The 24066-nt window shown below is 67.6% G+C and overlaps 1 protein-coding gene across 4 annotated transcripts in view; it reads right to left on the bottom strand.

Annotated features, from left to right (window-relative positions):
- The window catches only part of COL5A3 (collagen type V alpha 3 chain), a 51154-nt gene that overhangs the window by 5234 nt on the left and 21854 nt on the right, over positions 1 to 24066 (bottom strand). For all 4 annotated transcript variants that reach the window (XM_084610546.1, XM_084610547.1, XM_084610549.1 and 1 more), the window contains 31 exons: positions 23987 to 24040; positions 23374 to 23427; positions 23233 to 23286; positions 22908 to 23015; positions 20178 to 20267; positions 20034 to 20087; positions 19599 to 19706; positions 19240 to 19347; positions 18282 to 18335; positions 17946 to 17999; positions 17458 to 17565; positions 16726 to 16779; positions 16133 to 16186; positions 14815 to 14868; positions 14201 to 14254; positions 13799 to 13906; positions 12892 to 12945; positions 12498 to 12551; positions 10266 to 10319; positions 9861 to 9914; positions 9488 to 9595; positions 9139 to 9192; positions 8851 to 8904; positions 6023 to 6130; positions 5656 to 5709; positions 5321 to 5356; positions 3938 to 3991; positions 3515 to 3764; positions 2016 to 2128; positions 1663 to 1731; positions 912 to 1148 (listed from right to left, as the gene is read on the bottom strand). In XM_084610546.1, coding sequence (XP_084466672.1) covers positions 912 to 1148; positions 1663 to 1731; positions 2016 to 2128; positions 3515 to 3764; positions 3938 to 3991; positions 5321 to 5356; positions 5656 to 5709; positions 6023 to 6130; positions 8851 to 8904; positions 9139 to 9192; positions 9488 to 9595; positions 9861 to 9914; positions 10266 to 10319; positions 12498 to 12551; positions 12892 to 12945; positions 13799 to 13906; positions 14201 to 14254; positions 14815 to 14868; positions 16133 to 16186; positions 16726 to 16779; positions 17458 to 17565; positions 17946 to 17999; positions 18282 to 18335; positions 19240 to 19347; positions 19599 to 19706; positions 20034 to 20087; positions 20178 to 20267; positions 22908 to 23015; positions 23233 to 23286; positions 23374 to 23427; positions 23987 to 24040 — 2523 coding nt within the window. The remainder of the gene's footprint in view (positions 1 to 911; positions 1149 to 1662; positions 1732 to 2015; positions 2129 to 3514; positions 3765 to 3937; positions 3992 to 5320; positions 5357 to 5655; positions 5710 to 6022; positions 6131 to 8850; positions 8905 to 9138; positions 9193 to 9487; positions 9596 to 9860; positions 9915 to 10265; positions 10320 to 12497; positions 12552 to 12891; positions 12946 to 13798; positions 13907 to 14200; positions 14255 to 14814; positions 14869 to 16132; positions 16187 to 16725; positions 16780 to 17457; positions 17566 to 17945; positions 18000 to 18281; positions 18336 to 19239; positions 19348 to 19598; positions 19707 to 20033; positions 20088 to 20177; positions 20268 to 22907; positions 23016 to 23232; positions 23287 to 23373; positions 23428 to 23986; positions 24041 to 24066) is intronic.

Genomic DNA, 24066 nt, shown 5'->3' with positions numbered 1-24066 from the left:
TGGGCTGTGGGGCAGGCGGGGCCGGGGGCTGTGGGGCAGGTGGGGGCGGGAGCTGGGGGCCGGGAGCTGTGGGGCAGGCAGGGGCGGGAGCTGTGGGGGAGGCGGGGGCGGGAGCTGTGGGGGAGGCGGGGGCGGGAGCTGTGGGGGAGGCGGGGGCGGGAGCAGTGGGCTGGGGGCTGTGGGGCAGGCGGGGGCGGGAGCTGTGGGGCAGGTGGGGGCGGGAGCTGTGGGGCGGGAGCTGTGGGGCAGGTGGGGGCGGGAGCTGTGGGCCGGGGGCTGTGGGGCAGGCGGGGGCGGGGGCTGTGGGCCGGGGGCTGGGGGGCAGGCGGGGGCGGGAGCTGTGGGCTGTGGGCTGTGGGGCAGGAGGGGCCGGGGGCTGTGGGGCAGGCGGGGGCGGGAGCTGTGGGCCGGGGGCTGTGGGGCAGGCGGGGCCGGGGGCTGTGGGGCAGGCGGGGGCGGGAGCAGTGGGCCGGGGGCTGTGGGGCAGGCGGGGGCGGGAGCTGTGGGCCGGGGGCTGTGGGGCAGGCGGGGGCGGGGGCTGTGGGCCGGGGGCTGGGGGGCAGGCGGGGGCGGGAGCTGTGGGCCGGGAGCTGTGGGGGAGGCGGGGGCGGGAGCAGTGGGCTGGGGGCTGTGGGGCAGGCGGGGGCGGGAGCTGTGGGCCGGGGGCTGTGGGGCAGGCGGGGGCGGGGGCTGTGGGCCGGGGGCTGTGGGGCAGGCGGGGCCGGGAGCTGTGGGCTGGGGGCTGTGGGGCGGGGGCTGTGGGGCAGGCGGGGCCGGGAGCTGTGGGGGAGGCGGGGGCGGGAGCAGTGGGCTGGGGGCTGTGGGGCAGGCGGGGGCGGGGGCTGTGGGCCGGGGGCTGGGGGGCAGGCGGGGGCGGGAGCTGTGGGGCGGGAGGGCCGGGCCCGGCTCACCTGGCAGCCGTCGTGCAGGGCGAGGACGGGGCTGGCGGTGCGGTTGTGCCCCATCTCCTGCCCGTCGGCGCCCCGGAGGCGCAGGGCCCGGGCGTAGCTGGCGGCCCCGGCGTGGTACCAGGCGGCCGCGTCCTGGCAGCTCAGCGTGAAGGTCTGGCGGGCGCGGGCGCTCAGCAGCCGCAGGAAGGTCAGTTGGGTCACGCCCAGCGGGTTCCCCTCCGCGTCCACGTAGGAGAACTGGGGGGCGGCACCGGGCAGGCGGCCTGAGTCGGGGGCCCCCGGCCCGGCTCCCCGGCACCGCCCCCCGGCTCCCCGGCACTGCCCCCCGGCTCCCCCGCCCCCCTCCGAGGTACGCCAGGCCCGGCCCCCGGCCCCGCCCCCCGGCTCCCCGGCACTGCCCCCCCCGTCTCCCCCCGCCCCATCCCCTCCGGCCCCCCACCCCCCTCCCGGGTACGCCAGGCCCGGCCCCCCGGCACCGCCCCCCGGCTCCCCAGCACTGCCCCCCGGCTCCCCCGCCCCCCTCCCAGGTACGCCAGGCCCGGCCCCCGGCCTCGTCCCCCGGCACTGCCCCCCGTCTCCCCCCGCCCCATCCCCTCCAGCCCCCCCGCCCCCCTCCCGGGTACGCCAGGCCCGGCCCCCCGGCACCGCCCCCCGTCTCCCCGGCACCGCCCCCCGGCTCCCCCCGCCCCATCCCCTCCGGCCCCCCCGCCGGCGGCCCCCCCCCCGTACGCCAGCCCCAGCCCCGCCCTACCATCCTGCCCCTCCGGAAGGTGCTGAACCAGCTCCCCGGCTTCTCCTTGCTCCAGGCAGCCAGTCGGACCTGGGGGGCGAGAGGGGACAGCTCTGCCGGTGCCCCTCACTCCCGACCCCCAGCCCCCTTATCCCAGCCCTGCCCCCCACCCGCAGCTCTGCCGGTGCCCCTCACTCCCGACCCCCAGCCCCCTTATCCCAGCCCTGCCCCCCACCCGCAGCTCTGCTGGTGCCCCTCACTCCCGACCCCCAGCCCCCTTATCCCAGCCCTGCCCCCCACCCGCAGCTCTGCCGGTGCCCCTCACTCCCGACCCCCAGCCCCGGTATCCCAGCCCTGCCCCCCCCCCCACTCACACTCTCGAATCTCTTGTCTGGGAACAGGCAGGTCTCCCCGCCTGCCGTGAAGTTGCAGAAAACCTTGAAGGCGTCTCGAGTGCAGCCCTGGTTGGGGTCGATCCAGTACTCGCCTGGAGGAAGGGAGAGGTTGGGGGGCAGCCACAGGGGCCTTCCCCGGGCTGGTCCCTCTGAACGCCCGGCCTGCCCCCCACGCCCACTCCTGAGGGGTGCCCCCGTCTCACCCTCTGGCGTGGGCATGGCACAGAGGTGCCCCCAGACCCGGCCTGGGCCCCCCGATCCCCAGCACCCACGTCAGACAGCAGGGCCTTGGGCCCACCCTCCCCCCAGATTCCAGGCTCCCAGCACCCCCTCCCTGGACTCCGGGGTCCCCAGCACCCCCCAGGGTCCCAGCACCCCCTCCCCACAGACTCCAGGCTCCCAGCACCCCCTCCCCGGACTCCGGGGTCCCCAGCACCCCCCAGGGTCCCGGCAACCCCTCCCCCCAGACTCCCAGCACCCCCTCCCCGGACTCTGGGGTCCCCAGCACCCCCCAGGGTCCCAGCACCCCCTCCCCCCAGACTCCCAGCACCCCCTCCCCGGACTCCGGGGTCCCCAGCACCCCCCAGGGTCCCAGCACCCCCTCCCCCCAGACTCCAGGCTCCCAGCACCCCCTCCCCGGACTCCAGGGTCCCCAGCACCCCCCAGGGTCCCAGCACCCCCTCCCCCCAGACTCCAGGCTCCCAGCACCCCCCAGGGTCCCAGCACCCCCTCCCCGGACTCTGGGGTCCCCAGCACCCCCCAGGGTCCCAGCACCCCCTCCCCCCAGACTCCAGGCTCCCAGCACCCCCTCCCCGGACTCCAGGCTCCCAGCACCCCCCAGGGTCCCAGCACCCCCTCCCCGCAGACTCCAGGCTCCCAGCACCCCCCAGGCTCCCAGCACCCCCTCCCCGGACTCCGGGGTCCCCAGCACCCCCCAGGGTCCCAGCACCCCCTCCCCCCAGACTCCAGGCTCCCAGCACCCCCTCCCCGGACTCCGGGGTCCCCAGCACCCCCCAGGGTCCCGGCACCCCCTCCCCCCAGACTCCAGGCTCCCAGCACCCCCCAGGGTCCCAGCACCCCCTCCCCGGACTCTGGGGTCCCCAGCACCCCCCAGGGTCCCAGCACCCCCTCCCCCCAGACTCCAGGCTCCCAGCACCCCCTCCCCGGACTCCAGGCTCCCAGCACCCCCCAGGGTCCCAGCACCCCCTCCCCGCAGACTCCAGGCTCCCAGCACCCCCCAGGCTCCCAGCACCCCCTCCCCGGACTCCGGGGTCCCCAGCACCCCCCAGGGTCCCAGCACCCCCTCCCCGCAGACTCCAGGCTCCCAGCACCCCCCAGGCTCCCAGCACCCCCTCCCCGGACTCCGGGGTCCCCAGCACCCCCCAGGGTCCCAGCACCCCCTCCCCCCAGACTCCAGGCTCCCAGCACCCCCTCCCCGGACTCCGGGGTCCCCAGTACCCCCCAGGGTCCCGGCTCACCGTCGGGGAAGTGGGGGTGACAGAGCTGCAGCTCCTTGCAGACGCGGGCTGGGCTCTCGGGGGTGCCCCGGGGGCATCTCAACTGCTCGACCTCGGTGCGCAGGGAGCTGAGTGAGGCGTACACCTCCTCCAGCCCCTCGGGCGCGTAGTCTGGGGGCCACGCCTGGTCCCCCTGCTCCCCCTCCGCCTCCCGGCGCCGCTTCCGGACCCGCTCCATGGGCAGGGGCTCCAGCGGCTCCGCCGGGCGGCCCTGGGGGCGAGACGCGGGTGTGAGGGGGGGCAGCACCCCGGGGGGCTCTGGGAAGGGAATCCCAGCCAGGGGCACTGACCCACCCCCGTGCCCAGGCTCGGGGGCCTCCACCCCCTGCTGACCCCCAGCCCCCACTGCCCCCGGCGGCCCCCCGGCTGCCCCCCAGCACTCACCGGTGGCCCTGGGGGTCCAGGGGGTCCTGTGTCTCCTCTGGGGCCCAGGGCTCCCTGCAGAGGAAGAGCAAAGGGTCAGAGCATGGAGCTGCCCAGCCAGAAACTCCTGCACCCCCCTCCCTTCCCCCACAGCCTCCCCATCGCCCCCCTGGAGCCCCCTCCCCTCCCCCACAGCCTCCCCATTGCCCCCCTGCAGCCCCCTCCCTTCCCCCACAGCCTCCCCATCGCCCCCCTGCAGCCCCCTCCCCTCCCCCACAGCCTCCCCATCGCCCCCCTGGAGCCTCCTCCCTTCCCCCACAGCCTTCCCATCGCCCCCCTGGAGCCCCCTCCCCTCCCCCACAGCCTCCCCATCGCCCCCCTGCAGCCCCCTCCCTTCCCCCACAGCCTCCCCATCGCCCCCCTGCAGCCCCCTCCCCTCCCCTCCCCCACAGCCTCCCCATCGCCCCCCTGGAGCCTCCTCCCTTCCCCCACAGCCTCCCCATCGCCCCCCTGGAGCCCCCTCCCCTCCCCCACAGCCTCCCCATCGCCCCCCTGGAGCCCCCTCCCCTCCCCCACAGCCTCCCCATCGCCCCCCTGGAGCCCCCTCCCCTCCCCCACAGCCTCCCCATCGCCCCCCTGGAGCCCCCTCCCCTCCCCCACAGCCTCCCCATCGCCCCCCTGCAGCCCCCTCCCCTCCCCCACAGCCTCCCCATCGCCCCCCTGCAGCCCCCTCCCTTCCCCCACAGCCTCCCCATCGCCCCCCTGCAGCCCCCTCCCTTCCCCCACAGCCTCCCCATCGCCCCCCTGGAGCCCCCTCCCCTCCCCCACAGCCTCCCCATCGCCCCCCTGCAGCCCTCTCCCTTCCCCCACAGCCTCCCCATCGCCCCCCTGGAGCCTCCTCCCTTCCCCCACAGCCTTCCCATCGCCCCCCTGGAGCTCCCTCCCCTCCCCCACAGCCTCCCCATCGCCCCCCTGGAGCCCCCTCCCTTCCCCCACAGCCTCCCCATCGCCCCCCTGCAGCCCCCTCCCTTCCCCCACAGCCTCCTCATCGCCCCCTGGAGCCCCCTCCCCTCCCCCACAGCCTTCCCATCGCCCCCCTGGAGCCCCCTCGTGTCCCCCACAGCCTCCCCATTGCCCCCCTGGAGCCTCTCCCCTCCCCCACAGCCTCCACATCGCCCCCCTGGAGCAGGGCTCGCACCAGCAGCCCCCAGGGACCAACGGACTCTGGCTGTGGAAGACCTTACGTGGGTCAGGAGCCAGGACTCCTGGGTTCCCTCCCCGGCTCTGTGGGGTGGGGGGTCTGGTGCAGGTCTCCTGGGACCCTTTCCTGGCTCTGATCTGGGGGATGCCCCCCCCTTGCTCCCCACCCCTCCTGGAGCCCCAATCCCTGCCCTGGGTACTCACCGGCGACCCCTTGGAGCCCTTCTGACCCAGCGGCCCCTGTGGATAGAATGGGAGGGGTGAGCGTGGGGAGGTGCTGGGGGTCCCGGAGCCAGGGCATGGGTGGGGGCCATTCTCCAGGGGTCTCTGGGTGGCACTGGGGGTCTCAAGCCCAGCTCCCGCCCCATCCCTGGGACAGACAGACGGACAGACCGGGCTGTACAGCACTGGGGGGCCCCTGTAAGAGCAGGACGTGTGCCCAGGCCTGGCGTGCAGAGGCCGGGCGAGGGGCCCTGGGGCGTGGAGGGGGCAGGCAAGGGGCACGGAGGGGGCGGGCCCAGCGGCTGTGTGATACTCACCACGAGCCCAGGGGATCCAGGAGGGCCCGGGGGGCCAATGGGGCCAGCCAAGCCCTGCAGGGAAGGGACATGTCAGCTCTGCTCCCTCCGACCAGACACTGACCGACGGCCACGGGGGACCCCACTGCTGACGGTGCAGACCCAGACGTGTTTCCCCAGCGCCGGGAGATGTGGGGGGCACATGCAGCCTCCCCATCCTGCCTGACCCCCCACCCCACACACAGTCTCCCCTTCCTGCCTGAGCCTCCCACCACATGCAGCCCCCATCGTGCCTAAACCCTCCCCCCCACATGCAGCCCCCACACCCCTCACGCAGCCCCCATATTGTGTCTGAGACCCCCGCCCCCATGCAGCCCCACATACTCACGGGGTCTCCTTTGGGCCCTGGGGCCCCCTGGTTGCCAGGCAGCCCCTGGTCGCCCTTCTCCCCCATCTCCCCCGGGGGGCCGATGAGCCCGATGAGCCCTGCGTGACCCTGGGGTGGGCAGAGGGTTTAGCTGTGGGGGTGTCTGTGCCATGGAGCTTGGGGGGGGGGTCTGTCCCACAGAGCTGGGGGGGTCTGTCCCATGGGACCCCGATCTGGGTAGTGGTGTAGATAAATCTCTGCATTAAGCATCTTCAAATAACTTTCATATGACTTTGTATTATGCCTCTATTTTCAAATAACTTTGTACCAGATCCTTATGTAGAAAACTTTGTCTTGAGCCTTGGTATAAAGTTAAAAAAATGTCTTTTTGCTCGGAGTAGAATAAGATCTTCCCCCTTTTAATCAATTGCCCTGTGACTGAAGGAGGTGGGAACGAGTAAAGGCCTGGAAGGCAAGGGCCTCCAGACAGCTGCAACAGTTGGAGAGGGGATGGAAGCCAGACCCAAGAGCAATAAAACTTGTCAAGTGGGCTCCTAAAGAAGATCAGGTTTCAGAGGAGCAGCCCTGTGAGTCTGTATCCGCAAACAGAACAGGAGGCCTTGTGGCACCTTAGAGACGAACCCATTTATTAGAGCATAAGCTTTCGTGAGCTGCGTCGGCTGCATAGAATGGAACCTAGAGTAAGAAGATAGACATCTACATACAGAGAAGTTGGAAGCTGCCGTACAAACTGTGAGAGGCTAATTAGTTAAGATGAGCTAGTATCAGCAGGAGAAAAAACCTTTTGTCGTGATAATCAAGGTGGCCCATATATCATGGGATATATCACACTGGTATGCCATCCTGTGCCAGCAATGCCCCTCTGCCATGTACATTGGCCAAACCGGACAGTCTCTACGCAAAAGAATAAATGGACACAAATCTGACATCAGGAATCAGAACATTCAAAAACCAGTAGGCGAACACGTCAACCTCTCTGGCCACTCAGTAGAAGATTTAAGGGTGGCAATTTTGCAACAGAAAAGCTTCAAAAACAGACTCCAACAAGAAACTGCTGAGCTTGAATGAATATGCAAACTAGATCCCATGAACTTGGGTTTGAAGAGACTGGGAGTGGCTGGGTCATTCCACATATTGACTCTATTTCCCCATGTTCAGTATCCTCCTCACACCTTCTTGTCAACTGTCGAAATGGGCCAGCTTGATTATCAGGACAAAAGTTTTTTTCTCCTGCTGATAATAGCTCATCTTAACTAATTAAGCCCGGCTCCACCCCTCCCCCATCTAACTCACCTGGCCAGGGCAGTTACGGGGAGCAACCAGTTGGTAGCCACAGCAAGAGGGGGCGCGTGTGAGCCCAGGAGCGTAATGTCGGTCATGTGCGCATGGTGCCGCGTTGCTTGATTCGCGTATGACCAATAAATGTGGCACTTTAACTTACTCCCCCGAAAAGATCCTGGGCAGAACGTTACGTACACCAGCGGTGTAAACAAGCGGAGCCAAGTGGGAATGTTCCTGATGTTCTCTGAACACTGTGTGTGCCTCGGTTTCCCCATGTTCCCCATGCTGGGGGGCGACGGGTGTGTGAGGCTGCAGAGACCCCCAGAGGGCAGGTGTAAGTACCCTCGGCACAGGCACTGGGGGGCAGACTGTAACCTAGCAACCCCCTGATGCATGGCAACACATTAAAACAAATGAAGGGCCCCAGCTGGACGCCCCCCACCATGTGCAACGAGAACCCAGGAGTCCGGCCCCAGCTATACCACCCCTCCCCCAGGGTGCTGGCAGCTCCCGTCCCCCACCCCACAGCTGCCCAAGGCTTAACGCTGGGTTAAGGCCCCCTGTGACGAAGTGGGACTGTTCTTAATGTTTCCTCTGAATACTGTAGGAGTGCCTCAGTTTCCCCTAGGCATTTCTTAAGTCTCTACGTGGTGGGATAAGGCAGGGGGTGTAACTGTTGCGGGGAGCAAAAGGGCCAGGGTACATAAATGGCGACACTCTGTCTCCTGGCAACTGATGGCCTGGGCCCTTCCCCCTGCAAGGTGAGAGCTAAAGTGTTGGAGAACGAAGGAATCAGGTGACAAAGCGGGAAAGGGACAAAGCCCAGAGGAGGAGGGGCTGGAGAGAGTTTCAGTTTGGGGCTGGCTGGGACGTGGAGTGAAGGGCAGACGGGGTCGTCTGGCTCACTGCCCCCCACAAATGGACCCGGCTGAGGGGTCCCGTTCTCTGCACCTGCAAGCTCTGTGTTCGACCATGTTCCTGTCGTCTAATAAACCTTCTGTTTCCCCGGCTGGCTGAGAGTCCCGTCTGACTGCGGAGTTGGGGGGCAGGACCCTCTGGCTTCCCCAGGACCCCGCCTGGGCGGACTGGCTGTGGGAAGCGCAGGGAGGGGCAGAGGAGGCTGAATGCTTCGAGGTCAGACCCAGGAAGGTGGAGCCGGGTGAGCTGTGTGTCCTGCAGACAGGCTGCTCCCAGAGAGGAGACTTCCCCAGAGTCCTGCCTGGCTTCGTAGGGAGCAGTTCCAGAGCATCGCTCGGGGACCCCGGGACACCCCGCAGCGAGGGCAGCTCTGGCTGTGATGGGGCCTGGCACAGGGCAGCTGTGGGGCTGGCAGCAGTGGCCCCAGCATGGGCCCCATGGGGGTGGGGAAGCTCACAACTGGGGCAGATCCCAGGAGCCGCGGGGGAGGGGGGGGCTCTGAGTGGGGGGTGCAATTCCTGGGCCTGCAGCGGACTGGGGGGAGCGGTGATGCCAGGCCAGCAAGGGGAGGGGGAGGGGAGATGGCTGAGCAGGGTGGGGGGGAGGCCCCCCGTTGGGGCCCCACTCACCTTGTCACCCTTGTAGCCGGGGTCTCCCTTGAGGCCGGGCAACCCTGTGGGGCCCTGTGAGAGACGAGAGGCCATTACCCTCAGTGCCCCAGCCCTGCCCCCCAGCCCTCCCCCCCAGCCCCAGCCGCCCAGCCCTGCTCCCCTGTCCCCAGCTGCCCAGCCCTGCCCTCCAGCCCTCCCCCCAGCCACCCAGCCCTGCCCCCCTGTCCCCAGCCCTCCCCCAGCCCCCCAGCCCTGCCCCCCAGTCCTCCCCCCAGCCACCCAGCTCTGCCCCTGGAGCTCACTCACCATGGGGCCCGGTGGCCCTGCCTGCCCCGGGGCCCCCAGCAGGCCCTGCTCCCCCTGGGGAGGAAACACAGAGTTATGAGAGTACAATGTGGGGGGAGACGTGGCTCCCCCAAACCGAGGCCCCCCAGCCACAGGGCAAGTCCCTGACCCCCTGCCAGCTCCAGGCATCGCCAGAGCCAGACGGGGTCACCCCACAAACCAAGAGCCCCCCAATTCCCTCATCCAGCCCTCCTGCTCTGCCCCCTCTGCTTACCCCCACCCATCCAGCCGGCCACCACCCCCGGCCAGCTGCCCCCCTCGCCCACCCCACCCCCACCCGCACTGTGCCCCACCCCCGGCTGGCACTCACAGCTGGACCGGGGATCCCGCGCAGACCTTCAGAGCCAGGCCGGCCAGGGGGTCCCTGCACCCCCACGGGGCCCATCTTTCCGGGAGGCCCCTCGGTGCCAGGCTCGCCCTGGGCAGGGGGAGAAATGTCACGTCAGAGCCCGGGCACCAGGCAGGGATCCCCGTCTCACCGGCTCCCGGGCAGGGGGGTGAATAGAGTTGGGTGGGTCTCAGCCCAGCCCTGGGGCAGGTGTCCCGAGCGCACTCCCCCGCCCCCCGGGCCTCTGGCTGCCAGCTCAGCACAGACGGGGGCTGCCCTGGGGGGGGGGGGCAGGATCTGGCAGCACCCGCGACGAGGCACCAGAAGCACTGGGGGACTGGGGGGGTCCCCTTACCTTGGCGCCCTTCTCGCCCGGCCGACCCTCACGCCCGGCTGGCCCCACTGCGCCCTGCACAGAGACAGGGCGAGTGAGTCACCCGCACCCCTCAGGCAGCCCCAAACCCCATGGGGCCTTGGGGGGGAGTGAGCCCCCATCCCCCCTCCCTGACCCCAGTGGGCCCCTTCCCCCAGATCCTGACCCCATTAGCCTGTCCCCCAATCCCCCCACCCCTGACCCCACTGGGCCCCTCCCCCCAGATCTGACCCCATTAGCCTGTCCTCCAATCCCCCCATCCCTGACCCCATTGGGCCCCTCTCCCCAGATCCTGACCCCACGGGGCTCCTCCCCCAATCCTCTCCTCCATGACCCCATTGGGCCCCTCTCCCCAGATCCCCGACCCCACTGGCAGCCCGTACTCACCCTCTTCCCTGGGGCACCGGGAGGACCTGGTTCCCCAGAAGCGCCCGCTGGGCCCTGCACAGAAACCGCACGGTCAGGGGTTAAGAACATGGGAGCGGCCAGACTGGGTCAGAGCAAAGGTCCCTCCAGCCCAGTGTCCTGTCTCTGACAGTGGCCAGTGCCAGAGGCCCCAGAGGGAATGAACAGAACAGGGCAATTATCGAGTGGTCCATCCCATCGTCCATTCCCCACTTCTGGCAAACAGAGACTAAAAACATCATCCCTGCCCAGCCTGGCTAATAGCCATTGATGGACCTATCCTCCAGGAACTTTTCTAGTTCTTTTTTGAACCCTGTCTTGGCCTTCACAATATCCTCTGGCAAGGAGTTCCAAAGGTTGACTGCGTTGTGTGAATAAATACTTCCTTTTGTGTGTGTTAACCTGCTGCCTATTAACTTCATTGGGTGACCCCTAGTTCTTGTGTTGAGAAGGGGTAAATAACACTTCCTGATTCACTTTCTCCACACCAGTTGTGGTTTTATAGACCTCAGTCGTATCCCCCCGTAGTCGCCTCTTTGCCACGCTGAACAGTGCCAGTCATTTTAATCCCTCCTCATCCACACCGGGGCGACCAGCTCTGCCCGCAGCGTTCAAGGTGTGGGCATCCCAGGGCAATAGGATATTTTCTGTCTTATTATCTCTCCCTTTTTTAATGGCTCCCAACATCGGGTTAGTTTCTGAGCCCGATGCGGCACACTGCGTGGTCTTCAGAGAACTCTCCACCATGGCGCCCGGATCTCGCCCTAGAGGTAGCTGACATTCACCCTGAATACAAAGAAACTCCAAGGTGTGGTGGGCCCACGGCTCAGCCAACTGGGGGTGGGGGGCTGAGGGACCATGGGCAGGTGACTGGCTTGTTTCCTGCAGGCCGGCTGGAGCAGGGACCCAGACAGGACATGGTGAAGCAGGCTGACTATCAGGGTTCAGAAGACACCCAACCTTCAGCCTCCGGCTGGCCACACTCACCCAGCCTCCCCTGCCCTGGTTTGTCCCTGCGGGCGTGGCTGGGTTTGTATTTCCTTTCCCTGCTCTCCGCCCTGGCCTCGCGAACAGCACAAGGTCCGGCCTCGCACGCAGCTTAGAGCGGCTGAGACGCTCAATGCAGTTCACGTCCCAAACGTACACGTGTTGCATCTTCCCTGCTCTCCGCCCCAGCAGCCAGCCTGTGCGCGTCCCTCCGAGACAAGCCCGCGGGCTGCGCCCTCGCTGTGCGCTCCAGCGCTGGCTTGTAGGACGTCCTGGCAGCTCTCACCCCGGACTGACAAAGAGCCAGAGATCCAGCCCAGATGGGCTCCAGAGCAGCTCGGCTGGGCAGAGCCCTGGTGTGATGAAGTGAGCAATTTTCTTTATGGTTGCATGAACACTCTGTGTGCCTCAGTTTCCTGTATACTGCGTGTGTGAGGAGGGGTGGGAGGGGGAGTTCGTTGCTGCAGGGGACCAGGTGTGACCTCGCCTAGCAGCTGGGACCCTGGACGGACACTGGCCTGGAGATTGGGGACCCAGCGACTGGTGACCGGGAGGCCCCCCCAGCTCGGGAGCCCGCTGGTTCTGGCCAGCGGGGGGGGGGCAAAGGACAGAAGAAAGAGGCTGCGGGGCCGGAGGGCCTGGCCCCAGTGAGAGAGAGAGCCACCCTCGCAGGGGCACTGAGGGGGGTTCCTCCCGGGGCCGTTCGGAGCCTGGGAGTCCGTGACACCTGGCTCGGCCGCATGGCCCATGTCTGATCCTTCGCTGCTCTGCACCAACCTGGGGCCTTCCCGGGCCGGGGGCTAACGAGCCCGTCGCTGCTTGGGGGCCAGGGGTCGCTGCCAGTCCTGGCTGAGCCGCGCTGGTCCCGGCAGAGGGGCCAGGTCTGTGCCCAGGCGTCTGGCTCAGCTGGATCCGCCGGGCAGAGCTCACAGTGGGCAGCAGGAGGGCTGGGGCCCAGAGGCTCAGCCTCAGAGGCCGTGGGGCCACGTGGCCAGGCCTGCAGGAAGAGCGGGTCCCCTGGGGGCTCTGGCACACCGAGGGGCTCCTGCCTGGGACGGCTGGAAAGCCGGGGCTCAGCGCAGATCTGTGACACCATCCCCACACATCACTTGTTGGCCCCTCTGTTAGGGGGCCCGGGGCCTCTCCCTCAGGGGCTCTGGGTGCTGCTTCCAGCCCATGGATGTCCGTGCGGCATGCCCCCCACCCCATAGTGCTCCCATCACTCACCGGCATGCCGGGGTCCCCGCCGTCACCCTTCTCCCCGGGGGCACCGTCCAGGCCCTGCGCACAGGGGACGGGTTAGTGGCCTGCCCCAGCCAGCACCACCCCCACACTTCCACTTCCTGGCAAGCTCAGCACTGCCCCCGTCCTGGGAACAGAGCCACGGATAGAACCCAGGAGTCCTGGCTCCCAGCTCCCCCACTAACCACTAGACTCCCCTCCCCTCCCAGAGCCACGGATAGAACCCAGGAGTCCTGGCTCCCAGCCCCCCCTGCTCTAACCACTAGACTCCCCTCCCCTCCCAGAGCTGGGGAGAGAACCCAGGAGTCCTGGACAGATCCCTCTCCCCAGGGCCTGTCAGGATGGGCTGGAGCCACGTGGGGCAAGCAGGGGTACTCACCGGCACCCCGGGGTCTCCAGCGGGGCCTGGGTCGCCAGGGAAGCCGATGGGGCCCTGCAGGGAGAAACGGTCCGTGAGCACAAGGCAGAGCACAAGGCAGAGCCCAAGACCCCCCCAAGGCCTGGACACCGGGGGAGTGGGAGCAACTGGGGGCTGGGCGGGTGTGAGAGGGTTGGGTGCTGGGTGTTTGGGGGGAGCTGGGTGTGTCACGAGGGGGGTGGGTGTGCTGGGATGTGGACTGGGTGGGAGATGCAGGGTGAGGGCAGCTGCCAGCAATGAAGTCACGACCCCTGTTCTCCTTATCCTCCTTTCCCCCTGCTGTGCCCCCCAGCCCCGCTGGCCCCATGCGGAGCCCCCCCCAGCCCCATGCTGTGCCCCCTAGCCCCGCTGGCCCCATGCGGAGCCCCCCCCAGCCCCATGCTGTGCCCCCCAGCCCCGCTGGCCCCATGCGGAGCCCCCCCCAGCCCCATGCTGTGCCCCCCAGCCCCGCTGGCCCCATGCGGAGACCCCCCCAGCCCCATGCTGTGCCCCCCAGCCCCGCTGGCCCCATGCGGAGCTCCCCAGCCCCATGCTGTGCCCCCCAGCCCCACTGGCCCCATGCAGAGACCCCCCCAGCCCCATGCTGTGCCCCCCTGCTGTGCCCCCCAGCCCCGCTGGCCCCATGCAGAGACCCCCCCAGCCCCCCGCTGTGCCCCCCAGCCCCGCTGGCCCCATGCAGAGACCCCCCCAGCCCCCCGCTGTGCCCCCCAGCCCCGCTGGCCCCATCTGGAACCCCCCCAGCCCCATGCTGTGCCCCCCCAGCCCCGCTGGCCCCATGCTGTGCCCCCAGCCCACTGGCTCCATGCGGTGCCCCCCAGCCCCATGTGGTACCCCCCTGCTGTGCCCCCCCCAGCCCTGCTGCACTCACCAGGTTGCCTTTGGCTCCATCCTCTCCTGGGGGCCCCCTCTTGCCCGGGGCCCCAGCGGCGCCCGACGGACCAGAATCTCCCTTCTCCCCCAGTTCCCCATTGATGCCCTGCAGGGAGACACGGGCGTCAGGGCTGGCACTGGGAGGGCAGCATCCCATGGAGCTTGCCCCCCTGGCGCTGCTTCCCCCACTCCATGGTGGCCCCAGCATGGGGCTGGTGGACACAGGACAGCGAGGCGTTAACCTGTGAGACTAGCTGCTGCAGGAGGGCGCTGGGCCAGGCACCCTCAATTCGCTTCCAGGCCCGAGACTTCTCAGCACACTGCCGGGGGGCCCCCGGTCCCCGCTGTGTGTCCTGGGCATAGACAGAGACCCCCTGTCCCACTGTGCCCCAGAACTTACCGGCTGGCCTGGCTCCCCTGGGGCCCCGGGGTCTCCCGCCTCACCCGGCTCTCCCTGAGCAAGGAGAGAAGAGCAGAGTGAGCCCCGTGCTAGCCCAGCTGATGGGCACAGCCCCGCTGGGCTGGGGGACCCAGAGGGCAAGGCTGGGGGCAGGATGGAGAAGGGGAGGATTTCTGTAATATTTATACGGCAACTATGAGTGACTCAGTTTCCCCACTCGCACTGTACTGCTCTCCCCCCGAGTGTTCATTCTCCTTCTGGGGCGGGGGAGAGGGAAGGGGGGCTGTGTGGGCTGGCAGGATGCACTCTGCAGAACTGCCCTGGAGAAACCAGAGCTGGACGGGGAGGGGGCCCTGTCCCGAGGAGGCGGGCTGGGATGGGGCCCCAGGGAGGGGCATGGGGACAGGGGTGGAGGTTCTGCCCCGGGAAGGGCGCTGGGACAGGGGAGGGGGCAGGTGTGCGGGGACATTGCTGGGAGGGGGGCACGTAGCTGGCTCTGGGGGGCAGAAGGTTCCCATACACCCTTCCCAGCTGGGGTCCCCAGTGCCCTGGCCGGGGGCAGGGGGGCAGGACACAGCATCATGGCATCCCCCGTGCCCCTTCCCCACACTCACCTTGTCCCCGACGGCGCCCGGCTGACCCGTTCCACCTGGCATCCCCTGGGGGCCCTAGGGACAGGGAGGACGCGGGGGTGACGTGAGGAGGGTAGGATAATATCTCTTGGAAAGGGGACCGGCCCAGAGCGAGTTAACGAACTCCCAGCCTGACCGGACCCGGGGCCGCACTTTGAGGGGGGTGAGGAAGAGCTGGCAACGCAGAGAGCTGTGAAATGGGCGTTGGAGGGAGAGAAGGGGGCTGTGTGCGCAGGGCCTGGGCGGTCAGCAAACGAGTCTTGTCTGTTGCTATGGCTTTGCCTGAAAGAGTACGATCCTCTCGGTCTCTTGGACGGTGGAGGTAACCTGCATTTAGTTAATGTTTATTTGATGGATAAATGACCCTGGGCTAACTGCAGGATGTTTGGGAGACAGAAAGTCAAGCCTGTTGTGTTCTCAGGCCGAGAGGCTGCTGGAAATGTATAAAGACCCTGGGACCCGATCCTTCTTCATCGCAGATCTGCTTTGGGTTTCAAGAAGGGGAAACCCTGAGCCACAAGGACTGAGATCCCAGTCGCTGACTGGAGTCACCCTGAACATGGACGCTGGACTATGACCTCTGGACTTTTTGGCAACTGCAAACTCACCATCTCTGCTCTGTATCTGGACCTCAAGAATTGAACTCAGGTCTGTCTGTATATTGATCTTTCAACCAACTCTCTCTTTTATTTTTTAATAAATTTTAGTTTAGTTAATAAGAATTGGCTAGAAGCATGCATTGTGGGTAAGATCTGAGTTATCATTTGACCTGGGTCTGGGGCTTGGTCCTTTGGGGTTGGAAGAGCCCTTTTTCTTTCACTGGGGTATTGGTTTTCATAACCATTCGTCCCCACGACGAAGGGCCCTGGTGGGGATACTGGGAAACTGGAGAGTCGAAGGGAATTGCTTGGGTGACTTGTGGTTAGCCAGTGGGGTGAGACCGAAGTCCTCTCTGCCTGGCTGGTTTGATGCCTGAGAGGGGGAGAAACCCCAGCCTGGGGCTGTGACTTCCCTGCTCTAAGCAATTGGTCCTGAATTGATACTCCCAGTTGTACCCCGCCAAAGGCAGCATCATTACGGGGGTGGGGGGGGGGGGAGAGGGAAAGACTCGCTGCTCAGCCCCCCGGGAGCCCTGTCCCACTCCTTCCCGCCACTGGGGCTGTGCCCTGCCAGGCAGTGAGGCTCACAGTGCCCGCCCCACAGCAGCCTCTGTCGCCCCAGGCACCCTCTGCCCCTGGAATTCCCCCCCGCCGCTCCATGGCAGCCTCCACTCCCGCCCCGGAAAGGACGGGGAACTCACATCGCCGCCGGCAGGTCCCTGCGCCCCACGTGGCCCCGCAGCGCCGGGAAGGCCCTGCAGAGAAGGATAGGACAGGCAGCTCGAGCCAGGGGGTACGGGGCACCGAAGGGGCACAGTCACTCGGGGAGGGGCAGTGGGGGAGCTAAGGGGAGGCAAGGGGGCAGGGGGATTTCTTCACACAACGCACAGTCAACCTGTGGAACTCCGTGCCAGAGGATGTTGTGAAGGCCAAGGCTATAACGGGGTTCAAAAAAGAACTAGATACGTTCCTGGCAGCTAGGTCCATGAATGGCTATTAGCCAGGATGGGCAGGGACGGTGTCCCCAGCCTCTGTTTGCCAGAAGCTGGGAATGAGCGACAGGGGATGGATCACTGGATGATTCCCTGTTCTGTTCTCTGCCTCTGGGGCACCTGGCGTCGGCCACCGTCAGAGACAGGACACAGGGCTGGAGGGACCTTGGGTCTGACCCAGTCTGGCCGTTCGTATGTTCTTATTGGAGGTGAGGGGAGGAGGGGGGCAAGAGGGGAGGGGCGGGGGCAGCGGAGGGGTGGGGGGAGCTGAGGGGCGGGGGGGATCTCCGTGGAGCTCATACCATGGGGCCGACATCTCCGCTCTCGCCCTTCTCACCCTGCGGGCCCGGCATGCCCTGCGGAGAACCACATGGGGGGTTAACCGGGGGCACAGGGGCTTCCCGACCCCTCCTGGAGCATGTAGGCCTGCCCCCAAACTGCTCTGCCAGTGCCAACCCGCAGCCCCTGCCAGCCGGGCCCTGGGCTCCCCCCACAGCGCTGCCGGTGCCCCTCACTCCCGACCCGCAGCCCCTGCCAGCCCGGCCCTGGGCTCCCCCCCACAGCACTGCCGGTGCCCCTCACTCCCGACCCACAGCCCCTGCCAGCCCAGCCCTGGGCTCCCCGCACAGCCCTGCCGGTGCCCCTCACTCCTGACCCACAGCCCCTGCTAGCCCAGCCCTGGGCTCCCCCCACAGCGCTGCCGGTGCCCCTCACTCCTGACCCGCAGCCCCTGCCAGCCGGGCCCTGGGCTCCCCCCACAGCGCTGCCGGTGCCCCTCACTCCTGACCCGCAGCCCCTGCCAGCCCAGCCCTGGGCTCCCCCCACAGCGCTGCCGGTGCCCCTCACTCCCGACCCGCAGCCCTGGCCAGCCCAGCCCTGGGCTCCCCCCACAGCGCTGCCGGTGCCCCTCACTCCTGACCCGCAGCCCCTGCCAGCCCAGCCCTGGGCTCCCCCCACAGCGCTGCCGGTGCCCCTCACTCCTGACCCGCAGCCCCGGCCAGCCCGGCCCAGCTCCCACCGGCGCCCGTCCCTACCTGCAATCCGACAGGGCCGCTCAAGCCAGGGAATCCCCGAGCCCCCTCATCTCCCTTCTGGCCAAACATCCCCTGCTGCCCACGGCGGCCAGGCTCCCCATCCATTCCCTGCAGGGCCAGAGGGGTCGGGGTCAGTGCCCCCCCGGGGCAGAGACCCGCCGGTGCCCGCCCCGTGCAGTGCCCCTCCTCGGAGGCAGAGTTGGGGGTTGTGCAGCTCGGGGAGGTCTCGCAGTTCGGGGTGGGGGTCGCACAGCTCCAGGGGGGTCACACAGCAGCGTGAAGGGCCAGGCACAGTGCCCGCAATGGAGACTGGGGCAGGAGGGGTCTCCCGGGAGTGTGAGACGCAGCCCCGGGCACTAGTGGGGCACGGAGGGCGGGGCTGCGTGTGACTCCCTGGTGGGGCTGGGCGGTCAGAGGGGAGCAGGGGTGCTGAGGGGTGACTGGGCCGAGGGCCCCAGTGGCCAGCTGGGTGCTCCCTAGATACTCACCGCGGAGCCGGGGTGCCCGATGGGTCCCTGGATACCAGTTGGTCCCGGTGGGCCCTGGGTGGGGGAAGCGCAAAGTTAGAGCTGGGGCAAAAGCAGCCCCTAAGCCAGGCCCCTGCCCCCCTACCTGCCCCACTGTTCACCCCACCAGCATCTCCAGCCCCTTCCGAGCCCTCCACTACACCCCTCCCCTGTCTCCACCTGCCTCCTCCTTAGACCCGCCCCCCGCACCACCCCACACCCCTGGCTCATGCCGGGGTGGAACTGGGTGTGAGGAGCCTGGCTGCGGGGCCCAGTCAGGTCCCTACAGCGACCCCCAGTGCTTCCCCCGGTACTTACCGCCTCGCCCTTGTCCCCCTTGCTCCCTTTCTGTCCGGAGCCCCCCAGCTCGCCCTGCAAAGGCAAAGCGTGACGAAGTGGGACTGTTCTTAATGTTTCCTCTGAATACTGTAGGGGTGCCTCAGTTTCCCCTAGGCATTTCTTAAGTCTCTAGGTGGTGGGATAAGGGGGTGTAATTGTTGCAGAGCAAAGGGCCAGGGTACATAAATGGCCGACACTCTGTCTCCTGGCAACTGATGGCCTGGGCTCTTCCCCCCTGCAAGGTGAGAGCTAAAGGGTTGGAGAACAAAGGAATCAGGTGACCTCCTGGCCCAGGAAAGGGACAAAGCCCAGAGGAGGAGGGGCTGGAGAGACTTTCAGTTTGGGGCTGGCTGGGACATGGAGTGAAGGGCAGACGTGGTTGTCTGGCTCACTGCCCCCCAAAATGGACCCGGCTGAGGGGTCCCGTTCTCTGCACCTGCAAGCTCTGTGTTAGACCATGTTCCTGTCGTCTAATAAACCTTCTGTTTTACTGGCTGGCTGAGAGTCCCGTCTGACTGCGGAGTTGGGGGGCAGGACCCTCTGGCTGCCCCAGGACCCCGCCTGGGCGGACTCGCTGGAGGGGCAGAGGAGGCTGAATGCTCTGGGGTCAGACCCAGGAAGGTGGAAGCCGGGTGAGCTGTGTCCCCTGCAGACAGGCTGCTCCCAGAGAGGAGACTCCCCCAGAGTCCTGCCTGGCTTCGTGGGGAGCAGTTCCAGAGCATCGCCCGGGGACGCCGTGACACAAAGAGACCTCGATGAGACCTTCTGAGGACCCCGTGCCAGGGGAACCGTCCCCAGGGAACCTGCCATCCCCGGGGGAACCGTCCCCCACAAACCAGCCATCGCCACGGGAACCATCCCCAGGGAACCCGCCATCACCGGGGGAACCGTCGCTGGAGACCCCACCCAGCTCGGCGCAATGCTCCATCCCACCTACCTTGTCGCCATCCTCACCCGCAGGGCCCGGGGGTCCGGCTGGGCCTGGCAGGCCCCCGGGCCCCTGGATCCCATCATGCCCGGCAGGGCCCATTGGGCCCCTCTCGCCCTGTGGGGCAGAAAAGGGAGCAACCAAAAGCAGGGTCAGTAGGGGCCACATGGGGCATAGACCAAACCCCTCCCCCCAGGGTTCCCCACACCCCACGGGGCACAGACCAAGCCCCTTCCCCCAGGGTTCTCACCCCCCCAGGGCAGAGACTGACCCCCCAGGAAGGTGCAGTCCCCCCACTGCACTCACACTACCCCCCTTCAAGAGCCCCATGTCCAAGAGTGGCCCCAACAGGAGCAGCCAGCACTTACCGGGGCACCCTTCTCCCCAGCGGGGCCGGGGGGGCCCTGCTCCCCCCCATGGCCTGGCAGCCCGATGCCTCCAGCTGCCCCCGAGGGGCCTCGCTCACCGGGGGAGCCCTGGGGAGAATTGCACATTGGTTGGGGGGTGCCATGCCCCCAATTCCCCCATGGAAGACTCTCACTACCAAACACCACTGAGACCCTGTCCTGAGAACCCTCAGAGCCCACCACACCGCACCCCCTCTGACAGCCCCCCAAGTCCCCCATTGACCCTCCCAAAGACAGCCCCCCAGAACCCCATTCCCCCAACCCCGCAAGCCTCCCAAAGGCCCCCAAGAGTCCCCACACCCCCTTCCCTCCCCCCCCAGAAGTCCCCTGTGGGCCCCCACCCCAGCACTGGGCTCCCCCAGGAGAGGGGATGGGGCCATGGGGCCAGCTACTCACTGTGGGGCCCGGGGGCCCGGGAGGCCCTTCCCTGCCCTTCAGGCCGGCCGGCCCCTGGGGAGGAGACAAGACAGGACCGTTACACCCCGCGGGTGCCCCACCCCAGCACCAGCCCTCACAGCCCCCCGCTCACGCAGCACTCACCGTCTCTCCGGGCGCGGCCCTGGCGCCGGGAAAGCCAGGGATTCCCGGGGGGCCGTTCTTCCCAGGCAGGCCGGCCGGGCCAGGGTCGCCCTAGGGATCAGAGACGGTTAGCAGTGAGGGGGGACCCCTCCCACGCCCCCACCGCAGGCAGACACCCCTCACCCTACCAGAGCCAAGGGGGCAGGGCCTGCAGCAGGGCACAGCCCCCCACTCCCCAAGCCCTGGGGCGGGGGCAGAGCTGGCTGGGGCGGCTGAGCCCTCGGTCCATACAGGAAGCAGCGAGGGGCCCCAGGGGCTGGTGCTGGGCACCTGCAGAGCGGGAAGAAGGTACCAGTGTTGGGGGAGGCTGGGGGAGTCGGCTGGATGGGGTTTGGAGCTGGCTGGGGAAATGGAGGGAGGCTCAGATGGGGGCTCTGGCCTCCCTGCCCCCCAAGACGGACCTGACTAAGGGGTCCTGTTCTCTGCACCCACAAGCTCTGTGTTAGACCATGTTCCTGTCGTCTAATAAACCTTCTGTTTTACTGGCTGGCTGAGAGTCCCGTCTGACTGCGGAGTTGGGGGGCAGGACCCTCTGGCCCCCCCAAGACCCCACCTGGGCGGACTCACTGTGGGAAGCGCACGGAGGGGCAGAGGAGGCTGAATGCTCCGAGGTCAGACCCAGGAAGGTGAAGCCGGGTGAGCTGCGTCCCCTGCAGACAGGCTGCTCCCCGAGAGGAGACTTCCCCAGAGTCCTGCCTGGCTTCGTAGGGAGCAGCTCCAGAGCATCGCCCGGGGACTCCGTGACAACTTGGTGTGTGCTGGACCCCACACTTCTCCCACAAGCACCGGAGCAGAGTTGACATGAAATTGGAGCTCTGGTCTGTAAGGACCTCCTCGGGGAACCCCACTGTCGTGGAGTCCCCGGGCGATGCTCTGGACCTGCTCTCTGCGAAGCCAGGCAGGACTCTGGGGAAGTCTCCTCTCGGGGAGCAGCCTGTCTGCAGGGGACGCAGCTCACCCGGCTTCACCTTCCTGGGTCTGACCTCGGAGCATTCAGCCTCCTCTGCCCCTCCGTGCGCTTCCCACAGCGAGTCCGCCCAGGTGGGGTCTTGGGGGGGCCAGAGGGTCCTGCCCCCCAACTCCGCAGTCAGACGGGACTCTCAGCCAGCCAGTAAAACAGAAGGTTTATTAGACAACAGGAACATGGTCTAACACAGAGCTTGTGGGTGCAGAGAACAGGACCCCTTAGTCAGGTCCGTCTTGGGGGGCAGGGAGGCCAGAGCCCCCATCTGAGCCTCCCTCCATTTCCCCAGCCAGCTCCAAACCCCGTCCAGCCGACTCCCCCAGCCTCCCCCAGCCCCTCCTCCAGCCTTTGTCCAGCTTCCCCGGGCAGAAGGTGTCACCCGGCCCCAGCCCCCTCCTGGCTCAGGTGACAGGCTCAGGTATCGTCCCTCCAGTGAAACCCCCCCGCTATCCCATCCCAGTGCCGACAGTCCCAGTAAAACTCCCTTGCGACATCCGCAGGTCAATCCGCCCCGCTCCCTGCTGCACCACACCCATCCTGCTGAAAACGGGGGCCCCAAGGGGCCACCCCCGGGACAGCAGGGAGCGAAATCCACCACCAGTATGAGTTGCCTTGTTGAGGGGTCCCCAAGATGAATAAAACCCCACTTCATCACACGGCCCCTCTGCATCGAGAAGGGTTGGGGGTTCTGAGACCTTCTCTAGCGCGAACAGGCCCTAATTGGGGGCTGTCCTAGCAGCAGGCTGGATGGGATGATCACAGTGGGTCCTCCTGGCCTTAAACCTTATTAATCTCTGCCCCAGGCATGGAGCCAGCCTGGGCAGAGCTAAGGGTAGGACCCAGGAGTCCAGGCTCCCCACCCCACTGCCTCTAACCACTAGACCACACTGTGACAAAGTGGATTTTTCCTCCTTATTGTGTTGTGCACAAGACCATGTGAGTCTTACTGTTTTGCATGAATACTGGGTGCCTCAGTTTCCCTGTGTATTGCACCAACGCCTAGGTGGTGGGAATTGGGTGTTTGACTTTTGCTGAGACCCTTGGGGGCGGCTCCAGCTGCCAGCACATGTGCGATGGATGGTGCCCTTCGTAACCTGAGACCCAGGAAGGGGAATGCGACCAGACGACACTTTGCCCCGGGGAAGAGAGACAAAGACCAGGAGGAGGAACAACAGGTGTGTCAGGGGGTCGGGTTGCTGGAAGCTGAGCAGTCTCGGAGGCATCTGGCCCGGGGTCCCCCCAAAAGTCACTGATCCTGTTCCCGTCGACTGGCTGAGAGTCACGGCTGACTGCGGAGTGGGGGGGCAGGGCCCTCTGGCTGCCCCAGGGGTCCCGTCCCGCTGCACCGGCCAAGGGGAAGTGTGAGGTGCGAACAGGCTGCTGGCCGGGCCGAGGTCAGACCAGAACGGCTGTCGCGAAGGAGGCTCCTTGCCCTGGTGACAGGTGCCCTGAGGGGAGTCGCGCCACCCCAGACCTGGCTGGAGGCTCCTTGCCCTGGTGACAGGTGCCCTGAGGGGAGTCGCGCCACCCCAGACCTGGCTGGCTTCATACATAGCCATTCCGGAGCATCGGACCCACCCACTCCCCTCCCAGAGAACCCAGGTGTCCGGGCTCCCAGCCCCTGGTCAGGCCTGCTTGCAGTGCTGCCCATGCAGGAACTGGGGGGCACGTGAGCACCCCCCCCCCCGCTCCATGCATGAATCCACGGTCCCCAGCATGGCACTTACCTTAGCCCCTTCCCGGCCGGCAGCCCCTGGTAGCCCCTGCTCCCCAGGGGGGCCAGGGGAGCCCGGATGCCCCCGCTCTCCAATGGGGCCCGTCTCGCCCGAGTTACCCTGAGGGGCAGAGAAGGGGCACCAGTGAAGTGGGGCAGGGTGGTCTGGATCCAATGGGGGGCTTGCTGGGCCCTGCAAGAGAAGGGGCAGCCCCACCCCCACAGCAGCCAGTGGAAGGGGGGACCCATCACAGGCCATTGACAGGGAGATGGGCCCAGGCTCCCGAGGGCACGGAGCCAGGGCAGGCATGGGGCCGGGGGACGTGGGGCTCACTCACCTGGGGTCCCACCACTCCCGTGGGGCCAGGGGGGCCGGTCTTGCCATGGTATCCCTGCGGAGAGACGGGGGGTGAGCGTTGGGCAGCCCCAGCCGCTAGGCCTCACTGGGGCAGCGACAGGGGTATGGGGGGGCCACTCACCGGCTCCCCGCGCTGTCCTGGGTGTCCAGGCAACCCGTCCTTCCCGGCTGGGCCCTGCCAAGGCGCAGAGTCAGGGGCTGCGAGCGCCAACCGGCCGGACCCCCCCAGGGCCGCCCCAGACGCCTCCCCCCCAGGGCCACCCCACACGCCTCCCCCCAGGGCTGCCCCATGCACCAACCGGCCGGATCCCCCAAGGGCTGCCCCACGCACCAACCGGCCGGATCCCGCCCAGGGCTGCCCCACACACCTCTCCCCCAGGGCAGCCCCATGCACTAACTGGCCGGATTCCCCCCAGGGCCGCCCCACACACCTCCCCCCAAGGGCCGCCCCACGCACCAACTGCCCAGATTCCCCCCCCAGGGCCGCCCCACAAGGCTGCCCCACGCACCAACAGGCCAGATCCCCATCCCCCCGCCCAGGGCCACCCCACTCGCTCCGCAGCTCCTCCCATAATGGCCCTCCCTGAACCCCAGCCGTGCAGGAGGGACCCCCAGGAGGGTTCATTCCTCTGTAAGAGGCCCCCGTAGCCAGCAGCGGGGAGGGGGATCCCAGCCCAGGCACCCCAGGGGCGCTGAGCCCCCTGCACCGGTGGGAAGGGGGGAGTTGTACTTACAGGTGGACCCTTCGGGCCTCGGAAACCGTTGGGGCCCTGCGGCCCCTGGGGGCCCTGGGAGAGCAGGAGAACAGCTGTGA

This window comes from Lepidochelys olivacea, assembly GCF_965140295.1.
Source record: "Lepidochelys olivacea isolate rLepOli2 genome assembly, chromosome: 20".
NCBI classification, from domain to species: Eukaryota; Metazoa; Chordata; order Testudines; family Cheloniidae; genus Lepidochelys; species Lepidochelys olivacea.
Note: the sequence above shows the minus strand (reverse complement) of the source record. Positions and strands in the feature narration are given on the sequence as shown.